Raw genomic sequence first — 24,753 nt, forward strand, 5'->3', positions numbered from 1 at the left:
TAACTTATGACTCTCCCTCACCATTACAGGTCTGTAGGATAATCATGGCCTGCTGTGTTCTGCACAACATGGCTATGAAGCGTGGTGTGCCACTTCTCCCTCAGCCACAACACCGTGAGGATGTGCGTCCTGACGCAATGATGGGACCAGACTGCAGGCGCGCTGTTCATGTTCGAGTGCAATTAATTGCCTGCTTGTGAAGAAAATGCATTAATACAATTTCAGTCTAACAGTCTAATTCACTTTAAAAAAATAAACAAAAAAAAACTTCACCTGCTGCGCTCCAACTGATTTGTTTTTTGCTTTTGGCATTTTGTTGCTGTTTGCTCTGTACTACAGCATCAGTGTCTACACGGCCCTGCAGTTTCTTTTATGGGCATTAATGGGCGGTTACCTATGCTAATCCTATGTTAATTAGACTCACCTTGCACGCGCTCTCAATTTACGAGGAGGTGGCATTCATCAATGTAGGAACACAGCTGCGAACAATTCTGAGGCTTACGAACGCGTTGATGAATCTGATGTAGGGTTTTCTTAAGGAACCTCTTAAGAACAACTTAAGAAAGAATCTAAGAAGATTCTTAAGAAGATATTGGTGAATGAGGCCCAATGTTGCCAAAGCATCAGTCCAGACACTCGGACAGAACACAACAAATAACAACACCAACACAACACCAAGATTGATTTACATTAATTATATATACAGTGTGTGTGTGTGTGCGCGCGCGCGCGCGCATTCTGTGACTCCTTTCCATATTACAGTAGCATTCATCCTTGTTAAGTGTCCGGTTATCTGGGGGGTATTCCAGAAAGCGGGTTTTGTGAAAACTCTGAGTTTGTTAACCCTGAGATGAGAGAAACTCTGAGTTTTCAGTTCCAGAAAGAGAGGTAACTTAAACTCTGGGTCTGTTACTGAGGTAACTTACTCTGTGAACCTAACCTGCTCACTGGCAGGTTTACCTGAAGAAACCCTGAGTCTGACGGAGCTGTCTGACAGCGGCTGTCCTTTCCTTCTCAGTCCGATCATGTTGAAGCAGAAATAATTCACAGTTTTACACCAGGAGGAGAATTTAGATTCATTTAGATGAGCTCTCACTCCCTGACGAGGACTGAACCGAACAGTAGCTACCGCTCCTCATCAGTCCGTCATTTATATTCTCCACAGCGAATATCAGGCTACACGTCATCGCTGACGTGCTCTTAGGTCTAAACAATCCTCTTTAATCACTTCGCAGGTTAATCAATCACCTTCCAGCAGCCAGAAAAAGAGAAATAACTCACATTTCATTTGGCTTTCTGTATTTCCCACTGATAGCTACAAAAGTAGCCTAACCATCAGTAGCCTATTGTAGCCTATTTTTTCCAACAACGTAATTTCAAAGTCCGTGTTTCTAGTTTGCCGCCGCATTGAGTAGGAGATTAAATGACTTCTAGTTCAATCTGTAGACAGTAAGTGTGTGTCTGCCTCTAATGTTGGGTCCTGGGGGTGAGTGACGCCCTCAGCCTCTGGTCACCCAGCGACCTGACTCAGGACCAGCTCCTCTGCCTCTGGTCACCCAGCGAGCTGACTCAGGACCAGCTCCTCTGCCTCTGGCGGACGTGGTGGAGGTGGAGGTTAGCACCACTTCATGTTCATCTACTCAGCAGGATGTCAGGACACAGATGTGTGTTAAACAGCATCTGTTGGTGGTAAAAGCTACTACAAGTTAAAATATCCACTGAATAAACTTTTACTTTGTTTAATATGTGAAATAAAACCAAAGTGAGGAGCCATCGTGAGATTGTTTTTATATTTCATTTTCAGCCGATAGCCTAAAATAAAATAGCCTAAAATAAAATAAAATAAAATAAAATAAAATAAAATAAAATAAAATAAAACATTGAACAACATTCAACCACTTCCTCAAAGGCTAATATGAAATAAAGTGATGTTACATTCAAAATGAAAAGAAGACCGCATCTAAAACTCTGTCAGTGATTTTTATTACGGCCGCAGCCGTGTTACTTTTTTCCCCCCAGAAAATGTCTGCTTCCTGTTTTCCCCCGTTGCCATGGTGAATCACAGTATCGGAGCTCCATTGATGATGGCTTTTTACTAGTCGTCAGGCACGAGCTCAACTCAGAGTTAACATACTCAGAGTCGACTTACCGAATTTAGATCAGCTGTTCTGGAACTGAAAACTCAGAGTTTCACTTCACAGGGTAAGTCAACTCAGAGTTCATGGATAGACTCAGAGTTTGTTGAACCTCCTTTCTGGAATACCCCCCAGGTATCCTATCCAGGCTGTAAGTATACCTACTTATAGAGCAATCAATACTTAAACTATTAGAGAAAATAATTAGTAGAATAACTAATAGTTAAAGCCCATAATGAATAAAAAGTTCTGACTGTGGTGTGAGGACATCATACACTGGAAGACTGTTGGCATTACATTTCCTCTAAAACACATAAGTGAAGCAAATTAATCGTATGAACAGGAGTTCAAAGAGACATGCCTGCTGATGATGATAATGATTGCTACAATGATGGCATTTGTAATTCCCCAAATCAACCTGTAGAGGGAGCAGGCACAAATTCTAACATCACAGTTGACTTTTGGACAACAGTAGCTACAAAGTTTTTTTTTAAAGATTATTTTTGGCATGTGGCAAAGTATTTTACACACATACTGTATGAAACCACACTAACCAACCAACCCCCCCCCCCCCCCCCCCCCCCCACACACACACATACATCATACAAATGACATTCCACTGAGGTGATTAGATCACTCCTCCACAGTTATTAGGTCCATTCAAAGCCCCCAATGCCCCCTCACTCAGCCATACATACATACATACATACATACATACAGTGTGTGAGAACAGCTGTCTTTGTCCCAGCAGACAGCCCGGAGCTTTGAGCTGTGAGCTGACCAGATGTGAGATATGCCTGTGAGATAACCAAATGGTCAGCACTCTGCAGGAGCTGTCAATACTTGTGAATGTTGTAAAGATGCAAACAAATGTACAGTGTCTCTAAAACACACACATGGGTCAATCCATACCAAATCACCTTGGCCCTTCTAGTTCAGTAATGGATTGTATTGTAAAAATTAATGTTAAAGCTTCTATTAAATTCAGTCTTGCAAGAGCCTATATAGCTCTACTCTTAGTTATGAATTTCTTAAGTTTGGCCCTCAGAGCTAAGTTTCAGCATTTTAGTCATTTCTTGTATGTGTATTTATAACCTCACCTATCACTCATTCTCACTGAAAATACACTAAAGATCATATACAACATGTTTTCATTTAAATAGTTGTTGCTGAATGGTAACAGTCATCACATTAATAACAGGAAGTCTTTTTTGCCAGAATGAAGAATCTGTTATTTTCAAAAGTTCACATTGCCACTAGTTTTCACTTTCTTGCAGAACTAAGAGCCACAGATGTTGTTAAACTGAGCTGTTAGCTGAAGCTGAGGGTGATGGAGAAGCTGCAACTGTACATGAGGACAAATTATGGCCATCACAAAATACATTATGTACAGGAAATACTAATACTACATTACTCTAATCCCCCCCTCTCTCATATATATATATATATATATATATATATATATATATATATATATATATATATATATATATATATATGTATACACACACCACGAAATGTACCACGTAGCCCTAATTGAAACCACACTGTAACGCTGTACCAGCTGCTGTACATGTGTACATCAAATGAAGGCCTACCATACCACATGTATGAGGCCAGACGTGTGTAAAGTGTAGCAGCGACATGTTTGTGTGTTGATATTAGATATTAGTGAGATTTAAAAGAAGATGGTGACATCGCCATGCCAGCGGATCTACCATCTTGCCACGTTCCAGAGGAGCAGAGGGGGCGGGGCCAACGATAAGACTATCCACACGGTTGAATAAGCTCAACGCCTCTCCAATCCCATTGGTCAGAATTCTCCCGCTCCGCCTATTTTTGAGATACGAGTCAGTCATTGGCCGAGAGAGCTGTCACTCCCAGAGTGGACGGGATTTCCATGGTCGTGAGTTTTATGAGGCAGGAGAAGAAATTTAGATTTTCTTTTTACTGCTAGAAGTGCAGACGCTCCGGACCCGCTCCTTGTCTCGCGTCACAGCTCGACCCGCCGCCACAGCTCCGCCATGGCTTCAAAGAAGAACGCTAAAGTGCACGTCAAGTCCAAAGGTGCGTCGCAGCTCTCCTTTCTGTGTGTGTGTGTAGGATGATGCGTCGCAGCCTTCAGCTTTCACTGGCAGGCCTTTCAAAGTTAATCGGGTATCAAGCTGTTGTTTCAATCCGGGCCTGGTTCTGGCTAGCTAGCGTCGTTTGTCTTTGAAAAATGGTGTCGAAGTGTTAGCGGCTCCGTGCAGTGAGTCGGTTCAGCCGTATTAAGCTGGCCTCACGGAGCAGGTCAACACTTTGTGTATAAGCCTGCTGGACGGCAGCTCTCTGACGCACACAGCTTCGTCTGCGACACGAATGACCGTTAATAACGTTAGTAACGTTACTAACGTTAGCTCTGGCTCAGTGTGTTAATGTGATTCTGTATGAGCCTGTAACATCACGTAACGTCGGAATCAGCATTGTTGCATTAACGCTGCCGGTGGTTCCACCAGCGGTATCCGGGCTCGGGGCCGGTGGACCATGGCGACTCCATCTCGTGGGATTACCAGTGGAGCACCGGCTCACACGCGACAGATAACGTTAGCCTCCTCTGCTGCGGGGTTACAGTTTCCTGCCTGCAGGCCCGGTACTGAGCCCTGATCTGCGGGCCTGTTGGACTAGAACTGCTAGTGAGTGCCCCCCGGGGCGCCAGGCACCCCGCCCCCGACTTAAGTCGAGTCACTCTTCTGAATGCTCACGTGTCATTTCTAGAAGCAGTGGGTGGGGTCATACGTGGCTCGCGGGGTCTCCGCTCATTCCCGAATCCCCCCACAGGAACCCTCACAGATAGGTGTGCTGTTGCATAAGCTCCAGTGTGTGTGCAGTGTTGAGTCTGCTGCGGTCAGATGTTCAGCACATCACAGATCAATCAGACTACGAGCTCCGTTTGTTCCTCACACTGTGTGTGTGTGTGTGTGTGTGTGTGTGCGCGCGTGTGTGTGTGTGTATCAAGGTGTGTGGAGGAGGCAGTAACACGCGGACACGTGGCTGTGGTAGAGCACCGTGTGTATACTGCTGCAGACTGTAGGAGCTGCTCAGAGTACACGCTGTCCTTTATGGAGGGCACCGGGCTGAGGACCGTCCTACAGTCAGAACCACGGGCCTGTAGAGGTACACGTGGAACCGCACATAATCTGCTAAAATCCTGCTCTAATATGGTTCATGTGAAGTGTTAGCTGACTCTGGACCGCATCGCCCCGCACACCCCGCTCAATGATTAAAGCTCAGTGATGCAGCTTCACACTGCAGTTTTCTTCCATTGTAGTGGTGTACCTCAGTCTTCAGAGTTCACGGTGTCCTGATCAGAGTACAGTGTAACGTTAGGAAACCAAGGGAACAAAATGTTCAGTTTTTTCGTGTAGTTTAACCCCGCCCCCCACATAGTTTAACCCCGCCCTCAAAGACCCTATGCACGTATGTATGTAGCCTGTGGTTCAACCAGGCCTGGTTACAGTAAGGCTGGAGGTCTACAGGTCATACAATGAGCACATGCTCACTCTCCAGCAGAGAGAGAGATTTATTAAATGATTAATAAAGTTGAATATTAACATGGGTATTAATTAAATAGCCCACATTGTTCAGATGTTTAACACACATGCTCATGTATGAAGCTCTGTGTTTACAAGGATAAACTCCAACTGTTCGTTCATACTGCATCTGTGAAAGTTGTAGCCAGGCAGGTGATAAGTATCACAGTACATTCCAGTATCAGTATCAGTACCACAGCTGTGAATGATGCAGACTGTATTGTGTGACACATGAGGATGTTTAACATCATGTGAGAACATGGCCACATGTGGTCCCTTAACCCAACACCTGTAGGAAATTGTCTTGACTCTCACCTGTCCCTGGTCAGAAGGTGTGATATCTTCTCCTGTACAGATGAGTGTGCTCTCCTGCAGCAGCTGTAGATTCACTGAGCCACAACTGAAAGAGGAAGAAGGGCCTGCACACTGACTCTGTGTTTATTTGAGTTGCAGCACATGATCAAACAGTGGGTGGCTTATCAAATAATGATTTTGGCTCTCAGTCAAGTAAATATCTCAAAGTGTGCTGGTCATATGGCTGATTAAATCATGGACCCCCAAGGCTTAGATATTATAATAATAGTGGTACTGGTATTAATATTAAGAGTTATTATTTTTACTTGATTTTTGTTGATTATCCCGTTTCTTGAATCATTGCTTCATATTTCTCCCTTGGACTCAACAATGTGCAAAATATTATATTTTGGCAGTGTAATGAGTCGGGATGATTTTTTATTTTGACTAAATAACCACATTAGATTTTTGCGGTTCTGTACCAACCAAAGCATGTTTCTTACATCTGGACAAAATGCGGTGTATTCCAGTGCGTCTCTGCTAGGGCTGAACGATTTATCGTTTTCTGATCGAAACTGCGATTTCAGACAACGCGATCATGTGATCGCCAAAGCTGCGGTTTTTGCAGCGCTCCTGACTGACCCAGGATCTGTTGTGTCAACTATTTTACACATGCATGCCGTCTCCCTACCATCCTGCCAAGCTCACCAATCAGAAGCGGCATCCTACTCGTGGACAGGTCACGCTAACCAATCAGTATTAACCTGCTCCTTAATGTGTTCTGAAATGGCTTCAGCTGGACCAGAAGCGGAGTTAGGGGATTTATTTCGGGTTTGAGGCTGCAGACGTACACCTGAAACGGGTAGTGTGCAAAACCTGTCGCGCTAAAGTTGCAACATCCAGCGGAAACACAACCAATTTATACCGGCACTTGAAAAATCACCACAGGCATTTGCATGATGAGTGTATGACGAAAAAGTCCAGTGAAAATGATACTCAGGCCCACAAGCAGACTACAGTTACAGCATCTTTGGCTAGTGTAACTCCGTATATAAATATATAATATCTGTTAATAAATACATTTTGAAGCAATTTTTAACTTTAGTTTTCATCCTTGCATTAGAGTAATAACATTTAATGTTTTAATGTTACTGTACATTGTGAATATTGCACTGAAGCTTGATTTGACGGAAACCGTGAATCAAATTGAAATCGCAATAAGATCTTTTCCTAAAATCGTTCAGCCCTAGTCTCTGCAGCTCCACAATGCTTCATTTATAATGATAAATTATGACACATGTTGCAGCTCGTGTTATACGGCACTTTTTTGATTACCTGTGTTGGCTCTGTTTCTGGCGTTTACCTTTTTTGATGATTTATTGTTTTTTATGTGTTCTTTCTTTTCTACTATGTGTCATCTCCTCCCTCAGGCCTCCTCCTCCCCTCGGCTCAGGGCTGGGCAGTATGTACAGCTAAAAGGTTAACAGCCTGGTCTGTTCCTCTGATGTGTCATTCTGCTGTTTTGTGTTCTTTGCATCTGCAGTGTGTGTTTTTGAAACTTAAACCCTGTCGATGGAAACATTGCCATGTAACTTTGCATGAAAGTGCAATGCTGTGTGTATTTGTTAAGGCTTGGTGTTGTATCTTCCTGCCTGCTGCACAACCAGATCTTGGAGCATAAGTTCAAATATGAGAGCAGTAACTTCAGATGTGGTCATTGTAAGCAGACTGTTATTCTGATGCAGAATCTTGTTCTAACTCTGGACCGGTTTTCTGATCCTCAGGCATACATAGACTGAACTCTTTTCAGAGCAGTTTTTGGTGGTCAGACAGACCATAGATTTAATTCTTATCGAGCTTTATCAGGATCATTTGAAAGATATATGAACAACACTGCTGTTTCTCATTCTTCCAAATTGTTGTTCATCAGACTCGTCAACCTTTCATTTAGTTTAAACACTAGTGCAAGCAAGTTTAACTTTTAACCGAACATAAATCATCATTATTATTATTATTAATCGTAACAGAGTGTAGTTTTTGGATTAAACTGAATACTGGAGCTCTGTATGAGGTTTCCCCATGTAGGCTTTGCTTTCTATGGAAAGCAAATCAGAAACTTTTAAAAAAACTATTTTCTGTTGCAGTGTTACAGTAATCATATAAAACAAGAGGCACATGATTATTACCAGTGTAGTATTCTACAGGGGTGTGTCCTCACTACTGTTGGAAAAAGTATGAAGTTGTGACACGTTTAAAAAGCTGAAACGCCCACACTGTGTTTGACCAGTGTGTTTTACAGTGAGCCAGTGATGAATCCAATTAGCTTGACGCCTCAACAAACAGCCGCTCAAGCTAACACCAACGACTTTCTGGGGATTTCTCACAACAAAGCCATGAATGCGATCTGTTTCCTGCCTTTTCTGTTGTGCATATAGGTCACAGCCTCCATCACTGGAATGTACTGTGCACCATCACAGACTATGGCGCCATGACTCTGAATCAGCCCGGTCCACTGTCGGTGCTGCTCTAAAGGAGTGTATGTAGTTGCTTTCGCCGTCATCCACATGATTTTTGATTTTACTGAGGTGTGTGTGTGTGTGTGTGTGTGTGTGTGTGTGTGTGTGTGTGTGTGTGTGTGTGTGTGTGTGTGTGTGTGTGTGTGTGTGTGTGTGTGTGTGTGTGTGTGTGTGTGTGTGTGTGTGTGTGTGTGTGTGTGTGTGTGTGTGTGTGTGTGTGTGTGTGTGTGTGTGTGTGTGTGTGTGTGTGTGTGTCCCCTCTGCTGGTCTTCTACAAAGCATCTGTTTTAAAGTTGGTTAAGGGTCAGAGGTTGGCCTTTCGACAGCAGTGTCGAGGCTCAGAGAAGGAAAGTGTGTGGAATGTCTTCAAAGGCAGAAGAACCTGTATGTGTATTCGCACTTATGAGTGTGCATGCGCCTTAAAAGCCAGAGTGAAGAGAAAGTTTGGAGGCGGTGCACAGCAGCCCTTACATAAGACTTAAGAGGAGCTGCTCAGGCTGAACAATGTGTACTGAGCCTCAGAGAGGAGACGAGCACACAGGTTTCCATTAGTTTGGAAAAGAAGATCGTGTGTAAGTGGATGCACTTGTGTGTGTGAAGTAGCTGCTGTGGTCATATCAGGATGGAGTGTATAGAAGAACTAAGCGGTATGTTATTGCATGGTTTCTGTCTTCTTTTGGTGTGTGTAGAGTGCTGGGTGGCTTTTCTTTGTGTTAGCTTGTGCGTAAAACAGGTCCATATTATTGTAGGAGTATTCAGCTCAGCACAGGGTGAGTTTTGCATTTATGTAATTGGTCTTCATCAAGGAAGTAGGCTTGTTTTTGTAGCCATTAAAACAAATGAAGTTGGTGCATATAGTCTATGCATGTACAGTATTTATGTGTTTGCTGTTGGACTGATTGAGTCCAGTTAGTACAAATTTCAAATGTTTTTGGAGGCGAAAACAAGAAGTCATCTTCAAGGGACTGTGTAGTTTTGGTGAAGAAATTCAAACTTAGAATGTTAATATTTACAATATTAATCAAGTAATAATTAGGGTTGCACCTAACAACAGATTTATTTTATTGATTATTCTATAGATTATTTTTGGGATTAAAAATATTTATTATTTGATTAATATAACAACGAATTTACCTAAAATAACATTTTAACACTTGTCATTTATATTTCAGTATTTTATTCAATCGTCAAAGAATGTGACAATGTCTGCACTGTAAGGCATTATTCCCCTACAAAAAAAGACCAGTCTTCACTGGTAATCTGTGTAATCCTAATATATATTACGTTTGGGCACCAGCATGTTTAACCTGCTGTGACAGAGGAATGACCAGAAATCCTAGAGTAGAACGGGTCAGTAGCAGGACAGGTTATTCAGCATGGATAAATACTACAGAGGGACCACAACAGACATTTCTCAGTGTAGCGCTAAAGCATCCCCCCCACACACACCCCTCCCCTCTGTGCTCCTTAATCCCTCCCCTCCGAGCTCGTATCGCTCTCCCCTCGGAGCCTCCCACAACACACCCCCTCCCGCAACAAGCGCAACAGAGGCCGGCAGAAACCAAATGCGGTGCCAGCTTTGAATGTGGAGTAATGATGTCGGATTCACAGGTAAAGTTATTACAATGCATGTTGAAACAAACGGAAATCTTGTAAGTAATTACAATGTCCACAGCTAAGCTCCACAGCCAAGCTTGCGTAACGTCATTAGCATGTTACAGATACGTTACACGTTACAGCTACATAATAAGTTACTATTTATCAACAGCTAAGTTAGCTCTGAGAGAGAGAGTGAGAGAGAGAGAATAATTCTTTCACATCGTAGACCATATCTTTAAGTTTCATTTCAGCCAATGCAGATCTTTCTCTTCTGATTTCTTTACCAAAACTACAGAATGCACCATTAAACCTTTTTTTATTCACTCTCCTGCTGACTTTTTAAAGTGATGTTAATTGGGAAACAAGGAATAACTTGAATGTGTAAACCTGAATATCTTGCTTTGTCAAATATGTCACCATACAGGTCTTCTGTAGGTAGAATAACAATGCTGTAGCCAATTGCAGGCGAGGGATGATCAGACAGGATTGCTATGCAAACAGTTTTATGGGCGGGAACAGTGGGATCAGCTCCTCCCTGTCCTTTCTCTATTGAAGTGAAAATGAGCCGGCGTTACTGGAGTTTCATCATGTCTGCAGTTTCAACTGTATTCCAGGTCGTGGTAGGGGCCTTAAGTTCTAACTAACTGGAGGGGAGTTGCAGGCTTTGAAACTATGTGTGAGAGTGTCCTTACATTATGTGGGAGTGTCCTTATAGAGTCGTTAAGGGCACGTGCAAGCTCTGAGTTTCAGAGTCATTAGAGCCACTTGTGGGTCGTTGACCCAACTGGCCTTCATGTGGGTTGCTAAGGCTAGGTGAGCCCAGGTGTGAATGGTTGTTAAGCTATCTGGGGAGAGAACTGATGCTGCATTCCAGTTACATGGGAACTGGAATGCATCTATCTAAAAGAATCCATCTATGTCAAACAGGAACGACCGTCTTTGAACAGAGGAGGTGGCCTAAGACATTACTTATCACCCACCTACAATGCTGTACTGAGTTCCCTCCCAGCTTAACAACCATTACCCATAATGCAACTTAACCACTGACTGACATCACTGGAGGCAATCAATCAGATTAATGCAGCTTCCTCTGGAGGCTTTCTTCTACCTTTTCACACATACAGATATCCTCTCAGAGACCTGGGAAAACACTTTGTTATATTAGCATGACTGTACTTTTTGTGAAAGTTAAAGCTTGTGTAAAACTGGTTGAGCTAGTGTCACCTGTAGAGCACAGACACATTCACACCACTGTCTACCCCCTCCTCTGCTATGTTAATAGACGATGCTCTCGGGCTGTGGCATGCGAGTACCTCAGGCAACAGATACAATCATATAAATTATCAACACTAACCCATCATTGTGCAAGCAAAAGAGGGATATGTTCAGAAAGCAATGAGAAATTAAGATAAACACCTGAAAGATTTATTTGCTGCTTGTTGTGGCACCGATTACAGTACCCCTGTAGATGAGCTTTATCTTCTGAAGACCTAACAGGAATAGGTTTATAGTTTGACCAACCCGGAAGTTGTACCTTTTTTTTTTTTTTTTAAATAAAAAAATAAAAATAAAATGTTTTCGTTAAAGATCAGTTATGAGAACCCATCTCTGACCTTCAGGAAGAATGATAAAGTTCAAGATAATCTTGAGCAAAATGTCATGAAAGATGCTTTTTATTGATTAAAGAGATATCAGTTGTCTCTCCTCGTCTCAGTTCTTGTGAGAAGAATTGTTGAAGTCCATTTCAAACAAAAATGTCAAACATTTGATGGTTCCAGGTTCTAAAATGTGATAATTCACTTTTCTTACATTATAGTTAATTCAATATTTTGGGGTGTTGGAAGAAGCAAGATATGTATTTATGTAAAATAATGTTTCACTGTTTCCTGATGTTTTTATAGACCAGTGATTAATCACTAAATTAAGAAATGTACCTGTTTGTAGGATGATTGAATAATTATCATCTTCTGTCAATTTCCACTTGGAAACAACAAAATGCTTCACAATCACAGCCCATTAAAGGGAATCCCATGCAGTACCCAGATGTAATGATGGGTCGGTTTCTCCTCATTTTTCCTCAGACTCGTTTATTATCAGTGTTTGTTGTGTCTGCTGAACTTGAGATTCCACAAAATCCATTGGTTTTTAACTTGATTTGCTTCTGTATCCCTTAAAGGCCGACGGTAGATTAGACTAAATAAAAAGAACAGTAAATGCTAATAGAAGGTATCTCTGTTGGTTAAACATTGATTTCTATGAAATGTTTAAATGACTAACATCTTCAGGCAGAGGAGGAGGGGGGGCAGTCCTTTTAAAAGCTGGCACTGCCAAGTTAGCCTTTTCTTCCTCTCTTTGTGTCAGGCCCAGCTGTTCTAACAGCACTATAAATAGCTGTGTTTGACCTCCAGAGCCATATGAGGCTCAAAGAAAAGGTGACGGACAGCAAGGATTACTGGCCGATGAGCGATAGAGCCTGTGAACAGAGAGCGGGGAGGGACAGACAGGAAGGCAGAGAGGAGGTGAGAGCAGGAGGCACAGATACACTTTCCCTCAGCTGGGACTGCATGCGGTCTCTGTAGCCACTTCACTTCATACTTGGTTAGTCAGCAAGCCAGGTCAGCAGGAATGGGTGATCCAGCAACCCTGGTAGAGGCTGCCACTCCTCCTGTCGTCACAGCAATCCCCACGGTGATGGCAGGGGAAATGCAAGGTGAGGAAAGCCTCTGTTCAAGGGCTACTGACTTGAGATCTGACAAGGACAAAGGAGCGTGGAGGTCATTAAGCAGGCCTGGTTGTTCTGCTGCAGGGACGAGGACTGGGTGAGGACTTGAGCAAAAAATTGACATCTCGATGGTCTGAGAGCACTTCAAGCCCCCTGAGGCTCCAGTTTAGATACAATTTTATGAATATTGTATGCAATTGTGGTATGAGACACTGTTGTCCTAGATTTTGGACAGCATTATATGATATGTCATCAGTGTTGTATTTTCCTAGTTCATTACAGTAAAGTGATGTCATCCTCTGAACTCACCAGACTGTTCTCCTTGTTCTCACACGTCTTTACCCTTGGTCATTATATTCACGTTACTGATGATTATTGATCAAACATGTTAATGTTTGGATATTTAGTGAAAGTGTCAACACTACAACATTGTCACGATATCAATATCGAGGTATTTGTTAAAAAAAATGTTGTTTTTGTTGTCTGAGCATTTAGAAGTGTTTGGAGGAGATTTAAAAATATACAGATAAATGGTGTACAGCTATAAAGCCTGAAAATATTGCAATATCATTGTAAGGCCATATCACCCAGCACTGTTGTATATGAGTTTTGTGTCTTATTAGCTCAATGAGTATCCTGTGAGGCTTCCACAGAGCTCCTTTTAATGCACTATCCCATATTCCTCCTGCTTCAGTATTTGTGCAGAGCGAGGCTGATCACTGGTCAGATCTCTGTAGTTGAAGTGCATGAACAGAGCTGATGTGTATTCTGAACTGACTGAAGATGGCAATCAAGAAGAATTCTCAAAATGTTGGAGACTTGGATGTTTTTCAGGTGTTTGATGGATTTTGAGTTGTACAGTTTAACGGTCAGTAAGTGAAACAGTTGACTCAAACCTCTGGAGTTGATCATTGAATATAATGTAATATAATGGTCACTACTGTCTGTCTGTGCAGCAGAGTTGTAGCAAGGTATATTAAGATACACTGTGGGTGTGAGGGCTTTGAACTATGCTCTTTGAGTGTGTGTCTGAGTTTGACCTCGCCCAATGTAGTGGACTCCAACACCTGTTCATTCTCTCTGCCACTATTTTCTCCCATCGTGCGTTGTGAAATGTCATCGGCACCCCCAGAATAGCTTCTTGGATGCGTTTATTTTGTTTCCATCGCCTGCGCTTCTTTCTCCAGAGCCAGTTCTGAGGGATTACTCCAGACACAGCATGTTGCATATCAATTCTAGCACATTTTCCCAGATGTCAGTTTAAAATGGTAACAACTCACAGTAACTCGCTGTTCCCGTGTAGTCTGTATCAAATCTGTCCACTTGGTTAGTTCTCAGTCGTGTTTGGAAGGATGGATGTAAAGCAGTCGTCTGTCTTTGCCTTACTGACAACACTCACTACAGTAGTTGTACATCAGGCAGCTAACCCAGCTGCTGTGGTTGGGCTCAAAGACAGCTGTTGGATAAAAGCTGTCAGATGGAACTCACACCTGAGAATTTATGTTCAGCCTCTTTCAACTCGGACTGCAGCTGCTTTCATTGTCAAATGTAGTTAATGTCGTCTAAATATCAAATTAACAGCCAACAGCTGAAGAAGTTTATGTGGTTTAAATGTGTTACTGTGACCAGCAAACTTTAACATTGTCTTCCTGTCCAGTTCTCAATAGCAAATACATGATTAATTCTGAAGTTGGTAATACAGTGAGTGTCACTCAACATGTGTTTGAGTGATACAGTTGTTCTTAGACTACTTTCCATCATTATTTGAATGCACAGCATGACTTGATTTGTGTGTATTAAAAAAAGAGAAAGAAACCTGTCAGATCCAAAGGTAACCTGAGATCATATAAATATTTATATGTACTGTCCTTGGGTTGCAGATGGGACGAAAACTCAGTCAGCCAATAAGAATGGGAAGAAGGCAGACTCCGGGTCCAGCAGCAGCTTCTTCACCTGGTTCATCGTACTGGCCCTGCTGGGTGTCTGGACATCGGTAGCCGTGGTCTACTTCGACCTGGTCGACTATCAAGGAGTGCTCGGTGGGTACATGGTGCAACACGCTCAAACATTTGTCTAGCTGATTGTTTTCTTTCTCTACTTTTCCACCTGATGCACCTGCTGGAAAGGAAATGGTAACAACTAGTTTGGCTTTTGTCACATTGTCAACACATACGCCTGCCATCTGTCCCTGAAGTCCACCTCAGCCTTTAGTAAGCCAGTCTAACCATGATGTTTACCATTCATATCAGAACACTAACGTCACATCTACAGAGTCTAATTCAAGCCTCCATCCTTCTTCCTCCTTCCTTATTCCATTCTCTGATACTTAGGATGCCAGTCAGCCCCCATAATGGCTGTGATCAAGATTCTGTCAAATCAAGTGAAGCAGAAATGCCTTCATTTAAATAAAAGGCTAATGTCGTGCTGCCTCCTCATCATGTGTTCTTGGTATAAATGTGAGCATATACACAATATAGTGTGTATCAGGTATAGACCGATAACCGCTGATTATATTCAGCATTCTGGTGGTATTCAACATTTTTCCAAATATCTATCTGATTTTTCTGTCAGATTGCTGATAAAGTAAACAAATTTTAAAATGTGCTACTTAGCTCTGATGCAACATCCCCTCACACAATGTCCGGCCCACAACAATATCTGATTGGTAACACAATAAACGGTCTTTAAACACTGAATAATCTGAATCTGTAAAGTAACTAGTAACTAAGTGTATCAAATAAGTGGAGTGAAAGTATAAAGTAGCAGAAAATGGAAATACTCAAGTAAAGTACCTTTTTTAAAACATTGTACTTCAGAACAGTGCTTGAGTAAATTATATTTAGGATTATTTCATCACTGGCTGCTCAAAGTTTTGACAAAGAGTTTCATTATTACTGTAAATGAACATCAGTCACAAGTATCTGTTTTCAGTCTCCTTCATTTCTATATCTGTATCAGCCCTGAAAAGTCCTATCAGTCGACCCACTAGCGTGTACACATCTTTGTGTTTTTGTTGATATGATGATCCATATATTGCAGTACCAGTCACCAGAACAACTCTACTACCTTTAACAGTCTGTCTGTTAGATGCATTTCTGTCTCCGACCACACAATCCTGTCTGTCTCTTAACTTCACTGCTTCTGATTATTGTTGAACATTCCTGTCTGTTCAGTAATCTACTATTAATGTATGAATTGTAAATCTGCTATGGTTTTTTGTTAATCCTGCTCTTGTTCCAATATGTGTGTTTTGTGTTTGCATGCAGACAAGGCTAAGGGCTTACAAATTAACCTGTCTGAGGCCTTGCAAGGTAAAAAATTACAAGGCATATTTATCTTCCACCCTGTGTGATCACGAGTGATTGTTGTCCTACGGATTGTCCTTTGTGCTGTCGTTCCCTCACTCCCCTTCACACTCTCCTCAGAGCCCTGAATCTAAACCAGGCAGTACTCTGACTACAACATCAGTTCATGACACGTGTGCAAACATGCTGCACACAGCCCTCAGTGCTTTCTGTTCCTTCACTGTGTTGAAGAAGGCTCAGTGTATTCACAAACTGAGGCCTAGTTCACACAAACTAAAATAAGAATGATCTCTGTCCAGATGAGCATTTTAGCACCTTATAATAATAACAATAATCCCTTTTATAATCTCATACATACTTGCACACCTAAAAACACATATCACGTACACTGAGCAACCTTGTGCCATTTAAACAAGACAGTAAGCAGACTCCTCCCACAGTGTCCTACTGGTTTTTGTTCAGTGATTCTGTGATGACATTCTAGTTAACAAGTCTGTGAATGTTGTCACTTCCTGTCTTACCCACCTGGTCTCACTGTGTCCTGTATCCCCTCACATTTAAAGGACCTCCTTCAGCTTTTAGCTGATAGTAACCATTTAAGAAAGTAGAGCACAGAAAGAGCATGAATGTGCTTTTAATGGAGGATCCATCTTCTCATGCTAACAGTTAAACATACATTACGAGGAAAGGCAGAGGGAGTGATGCGGCCAATCTCCTGCAAACTTGTTGTGATTCTTTGTCTCTCTGTGTCTAATGATGCATGTAAATGTACAGGGATCAATGTGTCTGTCCAGAAACAGTAAGTCTCTGTGTGTTTGTTGCTGCTGTAGGTAAACTGGTGGCATACGATACAGATGGCGATGGTGATTTTGATGTCGAGGATGCTAAAGTTCTGCTAGGCAAGTTGATTTTTCTGTAATTCATTACCGATGTTAGTGCTTACCCATCAGTCTTGCAGAAAGTAAACATCCATTTGTTTACACTGACAAACATCTGAAAATCACCTCTACATTATTATCAGCAGGCTTCATGGCTTCAACAGTCAGAACAGAATTTGAACTTTCTGTAAGCCACTGATGAAGCATGTTTTGTGTTTGTTAATTACATTAAATGGCAATTTGGGTTTCTTTTGCACGACTGACAATTGTACAGCTGACTGTTACCATAGAGACAATCTCATCAATGAAAGCAGCAGAAATCGTCCATATTTACTACCTCAGTACCTCTATGGGTTTTTTATGCAAACTAAACCGTGTGCGTCTTACTTGTCCTTACATTTAAAAAAAGAGTGTTATTTTTAAATTGGTTCTAAGATCCCAAAGCTTCGCTCCCAACTTAAGAAGGTAGGCACTCTGTAGTAGGGCTGTAACAGACCCCTGAGGTTTGGGACACCAACTGTTATTAAAGGAAGGGGTTAATGTGGTTCATCAGGATCAGGTTGGTCTCATTTATCTTGTAACTAAAGGCAAATTAAGCAACTGAAGAGCCCAGTTTCCTGTTTCCTGATTCTGTAAATGCAGCAGCCCTCTTACACACACAACTCCATGAGGAAATAACATGGATATTTTTTTAAATTTTATTATTATTGTACTTTTGTATTGACACCCATATCTGTGTTGTAGTAGTATAGTTTATGAAACATTTCTTCATGTGACTCTCAAAGCATTAAGCTGGGAGCTTGATAAGACAGGTTGTAGTTCCCAGTTGTCTTCAGTGCTGTTATTCCCCATGTGATGTCTGCTGCATGGATTTATACACCAGCTTTTTCTTTATGGAACAAACTTACTGTGTACACAGGTTGGATGCAAATTGCTGAATTTAAATGGAAGAGTCAAAATGTTGAACTTAGCTTGAGGTGACGAACAGAATCTTCATGAAGCTGAAATGTTGTGCCCAGTGAAATGGTTCTGGAGTCAGACAGACATGATGGTGCAGACACACTGGATCCGTTGATGGATGTCAAGCCGATGGGTCCTGTTCATTTTCTATTTATGTGTGATATACAGCATGGCGAGTTGCCATTGCTTAATTTGGATAATCATGGCTCTTCCTCTGCTTTATTGTACCAAAATCCTACCAAACTGTCAAACTAGAAGTGCTGATCAAATATCAGTGAAGTTTCTGTAAATGCTCAGCCTTTTTCTCGCCCAGAACATTTTCAGAAACATAATTTAGTGTGCTGTTTATTTATAATATGAGACTGTTTGATCTGGCTGCCATGTAGAAAATGTAAGAGCAAAAACAAAGCACCACCCAACTCGTGGTTGGCTCACACATCAGCTGGAGCTCCTGGTGGCCCGAAATGTCCAAATGCATCCTGGTCAGATTCTGCGCGTCTGTATCACGGGAATCACAAGTTTCAGTTCATCTTCATTCACATAATTTAATGAGGATCAAACGCAGACTGTCTGAATCTTTCAATGGCACATTCATACTATGTGTGATTCAGCAGAAAACATCCTACACTTTCTTTGCACTGGTTAAAATACTTAACTGGGATACAGAAATCTTTGCTCAGATAGTCTCGCCCTGAAGGAGTCAGCTGTTTGCTCTGTTGTAGCCATTATTTAGATCAAGCTCTGGTCTGTCACCACAATTCATCCTTCAGCCTTCCTCTCCTACTTACACTCCATCATCCCTGTCTCTGTATCAATCCCTTCTCAAACTGGCTTTAACAAAGTGTTAACTGAACTTTGGCTTTCCTGACATGTATAGTGCATGCTCCCATGCTCACACTGTACTTCTGTTGCCCTCCATTCATCCCATCTTTATCTCCACATTTATGTCCTCTTCTTTTTTACACTCTTGTTCCGTGTTTGTTTGAGCCTGTCTTTCTTCTGCTCAGTATTTTCGATTGGCTCGTATAGAACAACAGACATGTAAAAATAAATCTCCTATCTGTATTAAAACCACATTTTTTTTCATAAAAATTGATAAAAATGTTTTACTATTAGAACGTTATCAACACACTCCTTAATGGTTGGCGATAGAGGTTTGAATCTTCACTGACCTCACGATTACGATTCAGCTGTATCTATATCGTTGCACATGGCTACTTTTTCATCATTTAAATACCCTTTAATTCAGAAAGTCCTTCCAACAATCAGACTACAGCAGCCTACACAATAAAAGCTGCATCTTTTATAATACACAAACATTACAAAAACAGAACATGTGTCCATCTGCAGTGCCTTTCACATTTGTTGTAATCTACAGTAATATTGTTTTCACATGGCATCGTTAAGATGAGGCATTTATTGACTCTCCTGCTCACACCTCTGAGTTGGACAGCAGAGTTGACAGAGCCTCCTCAGATTTTGGCTGATTAGCTGGGCTACTGTAACAGTTATTATTTATGGCTGCAGACGTTGGCTTCAGGTGAAAATGGCTGACGTGATTAGTTAGTTAATTGTTGTGAGGCAGAAGTCACGCTCAGCGTTGGTCTCGCCCAGTTCGTGCTTTCCAGCAAGTTCATAAAATCCGACATGTGCCCAGAGATGTCTGTTTAAAAAAATACAAGGTGATTTTTATTTTTATTTTTTTACCACTCTCAGATGATCTCTGCCTCACTCCGACATCCCTCCTACGTAAGTAACGTTAGCCTAATTTCCACCCACAATTCAAAGCATGGGAGCAACGTCGCAACTTAACTTTATTGTCCAGCTGAGGTCGTACAGCCAACAATCGGCATAAGCTGCAGACTCTCGATTATGCTCCGTCTCTGCATCGATGCAGAATCTTCCACTTCCGCATTCCGATGTATCTTATAATCGAGAGATTTCCACACCTCTATCTGGCCAATAGGGCTGAACGATTTTAGAAAAAGATCTCATTGCGATTTTTCTGGCAGATATTTCGATTTGATTCACGATTTTCTTCAAATCAAGCTTCAGTGCAATATTCACAATGTACAGTAACATTAAATGCTATTACTCTTATGCAGGAATGAAAACTACAGTTAAAAATTGCTTCCAAATGTATTTATTAACGGATATTATATATTAGATATTTATATATGGCAGAAGATGCTGTAATTGTAGTCTGTTTGCTACAGTGGGCCTGAGTATCATTTTCACCGGACTTTTTCGTCATGCAAATACCTGTGGTGATTTTTCAAGTGCCGGTATAAATTGGTTGTGTTTCCGCTGGATGTTGCAACTTTAGAGCGACAGGTTTTTCACAGTACCCGTTTCTGGTGCACGTCTGCAGCCTCAAACCCGAAATACTCCCAAATGACCGACGTGCTGTTTTTCTTGGGGATTAAATCACCTAACTCCGCTCCTGGTCCAGCTGAAGCCATTTCAGAACACATTAAGGAGCAGGTTAATACTGATTGGTTAGCGTGACCTGTCCACGAGTAGCATGCCGCTTCTGATTGGTGAGCTTGGCAGGATGGTAGGGAGATGGCATGTATGTGTAAAATAGTTGACACAACAGATCCTGGGTCAGTCAGGAGCGCTGCAAAAACTGCAGCTTTGGCGATCACATGATCGCGTTGTCTGAAATCGCAATTTCGATCAGGAAACGATAAATCGTTCAGCCCTACTGGCCATGACACTTTTTTGAAACTAACATATCAGAAGAATCAGAAGAATAAGAATGAACATGTCCCACTGGCTCTCTGTCTGCTGACAAATGCTTGCTTCACCTCCTTCCACCATAATATACTTATCTATCAGCATTGTGTATTGTCAGAGATGTGTAGTAGGACTGGGAGATATGACCTTTAAATGATATCATGATGCACAATATTTATCTGGATATTCTGAAATCTCCTCTAAAGCATTTCATAAATGTTCAGACTGGGCAACGAATTCAAATCTAATATTTTTGATCAAATAATCAATCAATCAATCAATCACTTTTGAATTAAGTATGAACACATTGAGATGTTTGATCAGTAATCATCAGTATTTTGGATGTAATGACCAAGTGGGTAAAGACCAGTGTGAGCTCAAGTCGAACATTCTGGTGAGTTCAGAAAATGACATCACTTTACTGTAATGAGCTTTTTAAAACCAGGAAAAGACAACACTTATGACCTATCACCATGTAACCATATCCAAAGACTATAGTCTCACATCAGGATGATGATATAATATCGATGTGTACTGCCCAGCTGTGCAGTGTAAGTGTATTTGATATTGTCTCTGCATGCTTGGCCTACTGTAGGATTGATACTGAAGTTACTTTTTATGTCTTTTTTTTCTTTCTGTTCATTGATCTCTTGATGCCTTTAGTTATTGTAATACATGTATTCAGCAATAAATGGCACCTGAAACACAGATGACAATTGCACAACGTTACTGACGTGGTGAAAAGTTTACATCTACTTGTAAAGAACATGTATATCATGGCAGTCTTGAGTGCAATGATTTCTACAGCTCTCATTTTTCTGTGATTGAAGGACGACAAACACCATTCATAGAGTTTGGTTCAATAATGAATTTATTATAGGTCTTCTGAAAATGTGACCAAATCTGCTGGATCAAAAATATACATACAGTAACTTGAACAATCACTTCTGGTGATTATAGAAAGTTGTGTGAATCAAATGTGGTTTGTAGCATCTTAACGTCTTCTGAGTGATTCTGATTGATACCAGCTGGTGACTTTTCTGGGCCCATTTTAATAGGGCTGTTTGATACAGCCATTAGACTCAGCCACAAACAACAATGGGAAATTCTAAGAAGCTCAGCATTAATCTGAAAGAGCTCATTGATTTTGATTGAAAAAGTCAGGAAAGTCACTTGGAGCCATTTCAAAGCAGTTACAGGTCCCAAGGTCAACTGTACAAACAACTGTTTGTAAGTATAAACTGCACGGCACAGTTGTGTCCCTGCCACGATCAGAAAACACAAACTATCACCTGCTGCTGAGAGAAAACTGGTCAGGATGGTCCAGAGTCAACAAAAACCACCAAAAAGCAAGTCTGCAATGAATTAGAAGCTGCTGGAAGACAGGTTTCCGTGTCCACAGCCAGGTGTGTTTTACATCAACATGCGCTGAGAGGCTGCTGTGTTAGAAAGAAGCTCTTGCTTCTTGTTGGTTCTTGTTGTTTGACCACAATGAGCATCAGTTTGAGGAGAGAAGGTGAGGCCTTTAACCCCAAGAACACCAAACCTACATGGGGCTGGTAGAGTTCTGCTGCCAGTGGATCCGCTGCTCTACAGAAAGGAAATGGAATAATGATGAAGAAGGAGGATTATCTCCAAATTCTTCAGGAAAACCTAAAATCATCAGCAGCAGATTGGCGAGTTTTGTGTTCCAACAGGACAATGATCCAAACATACATCAGAGGTGGTAAATGAACGGATCAATCAGACCAGAATTGAGGTTTTAGAATGACCTTCCCAAAGTCCTGACTTGAACCCCATCAGAACATGTGGACTGTGCTGAAGAAACAAGTCTGTGCCAGGAAGACAACACATTTAGTTGAACTTCACAGATTCTGTCAAGAGGAGCGGTTAAATATTCATCCAGAGGATGACCAGAAGCTTGTGGATGGAGATCAAAAGAGCCCAAGTGAGGTGAAAATGGCCGAGAGACATTTAACCAAATATTAGAATTACTGTATGTATATTAATGATCCAGCAGATTTGGTCACATTATCAGAAGACCTATAATATATTCATTATTGAACCAAACTTCATGAATGAGCTGTAGAAATCTTTGAGTTGGAAGAAACTTTTGACCACGACTGTAAGTGTTGGCTGTTGAGGTGAACCTAAGCAACAAATACACATTTCAACTTAATGCATATTATGCCATTTTTAACTTTTGTAATCAAACACAGTTTAAAGGAAACTCTGCTTCAGTTGTCCTCTTCTTCTGTCTGTGATTGGAAGGCTGTCTCCACATGATGAGCAGGGAGCCCAACTCTCCAATGTTTGGACTCAGTTGGTGCAGAGAGCTCGGCATGATATTTCATATGATTTTATGATGAAGTATCATAAATAAATAATAATGTCTAAAGCTAAATCATGTGTAGACAGCCCGACTCCAGCTGCTTATTATAAATCCTGAGTAGTTCCCTCGCTGCCTAACCTACACTTAAAACTTCTCTTACCGTCTCCTTGTTTCTTTCCCTTCTTCTCTTTCCTCCTCTGCTTTTAACCCTCTTTCATTCTTCCATCACGTTTTTCTCATTTCCTTTTCTGTTTATTTTCTCCTGCCTTTTTTGAGTTTTTTTCCACTTCTTTTTCCCACAATGTTCATATCTTACTGCCACGTGTTGTGCTCGCTCCATCCATTCATCCATGCATCCATCCATCCATCCATCCATCCATGCCTCCATCCATCCCTCCCCTCCTCTTGTTTGCGTAGGCCTGACCAGTGAAGGCGATGGTCAGGGTGAATCCGAGGTTCTGGATTGGTTAGAAGAAGTGGAGGAGGCCGGCTCTGATTGGTTAAACGGTTTCTTCACTTTCCTGTACGGTCTGATAAACCCCCTGGAGTCCCTAGAGGAGGAGGAGCACAGTGCCTCAGGAGGAGTCTCGGAGGCACAGGAGGAGGACGAAGATGACAAGGAAGATGGACGGGTCAGAAGAAGAGGAGCACAAGATGATGGAAATCAGGGGCAAAAGATCGTCATAGTCGGCCTCCATAACCAATAGCCTCAGTCTAACGGCAGCAATATCCTCCAATGCAGAGGTTTTCAGCATCTCATCATCCAACAGCCCCATCTACAGTGTGGGAAAACTGTTCCTCCAGGATCCTCTCTGCTTACTTTGGGCACTTAAACCAGGCAGCTGCTCTGGATATGAATATCACCAGTCTAACCTGTTGTGGGCCTCACCCATCCCAGGTTTCACCCACTGGAATTCCCAAATACTGTCAGACTTGACAAACTTAATTTGTGTCTCAGCAGAGTCGGAGCGTGAAATTCTTTCTGAAAGCGTCTTCTACGATGTCAGTCCCTGTGCTGGGATACACCTCTGTGGTTCTCAGGAACACTTTCAGAAGCTCTCCTCAACCTTTTTTTATTTAAACATTATCTTTGGAACAAACCTGTTGGCAACAACTGGCAATACTAATTAACACAAAATGCAAAGATGATTTGCGCTTGGACAGCTGCTCGGTTGTCCCTTTCTGACATTTTGTCTTTTCCTATTGCCGCATGCCATTTAAAAACTGGTCTTCAGCATATATACTCTGGACTCTCTGGACTATAAGCATGAATTTATACTTTTTTAAACCTTTTGTCAAGTTTAAGGCTCTTGGGTTTTGTCTTGGACCACATTCCTAATTGGTATCGACATGTGATCTTAATAAGAGAAGTTTGACTTGGTTTCATGGTGTGCCCATGTCCATGAGACTCCACTTGGAATAGACGTTTGTGTGTTGCCCAAATATCTGACCACATGTGCACTGTGTGTGGATCTTGTGTGCCGAAATGTAAACATGTCCATTTATGCACCCAGTTTAGTATAAATGGAGCTGCAGCTGCATTTGGAAAGTCTCTAAAAGAGCCACCAGTTCAATTTTTTTATCTCCATTCAAGTTGGCCGGGTACTAAGACCGGAAGTTAGCCGGTTCAGTAGGTGATCCAGGTATTTTCACAGCCAGGAAGTCACTTTTTTTTTTTGCTTCAAAACACCACTGAGCAGC

General features: G+C 41.7%; 1 protein-coding gene across 7 annotated transcripts in view; it reads left to right on the forward strand.

Annotated features, from left to right (window-relative positions):
* Positions 1 to 3,777: 3,777 nt before the first annotated feature.
* The window catches only part of asph (aspartate beta-hydroxylase), a 40,995-nt gene continuing 20,019 nt past the window's right edge, over positions 3,778 to 24,753 (forward strand). Inside the window, exons 1-4 of one of the 7 annotated variants that reach the window (XM_084369589.1) lie at positions 3,778 to 4,202; positions 14,719 to 14,877; positions 16,105 to 16,149; positions 16,974 to 17,042. In XM_084369589.1, the coding sequence (XP_084225715.1) occupies positions 4,160 to 4,202; positions 14,719 to 14,877; positions 16,105 to 16,149; positions 16,974 to 17,042 (316 nt within the window). In that variant the 5' untranslated portion in view covers positions 3,778 to 4,159. Of the gene's footprint in view, positions 4,203 to 9,028; positions 9,165 to 12,631; positions 12,827 to 14,718; positions 14,878 to 16,104; positions 16,150 to 16,973; positions 17,043 to 24,753 lie in introns of those variants that run through there. The other 6 variants (XM_084369591.1, XM_084369587.1, XM_084369588.1 and 3 more) reach the window with 6 other exon arrangements.

This window comes from Pagrus pagrus (genome assembly GCF_965226575.1).
Source record: "Pagrus pagrus genome assembly, chromosome: 12".
Taxonomy (NCBI): Eukaryota; Metazoa; Chordata; class Actinopteri; order Spariformes; family Sparidae; genus Pagrus; species Pagrus pagrus.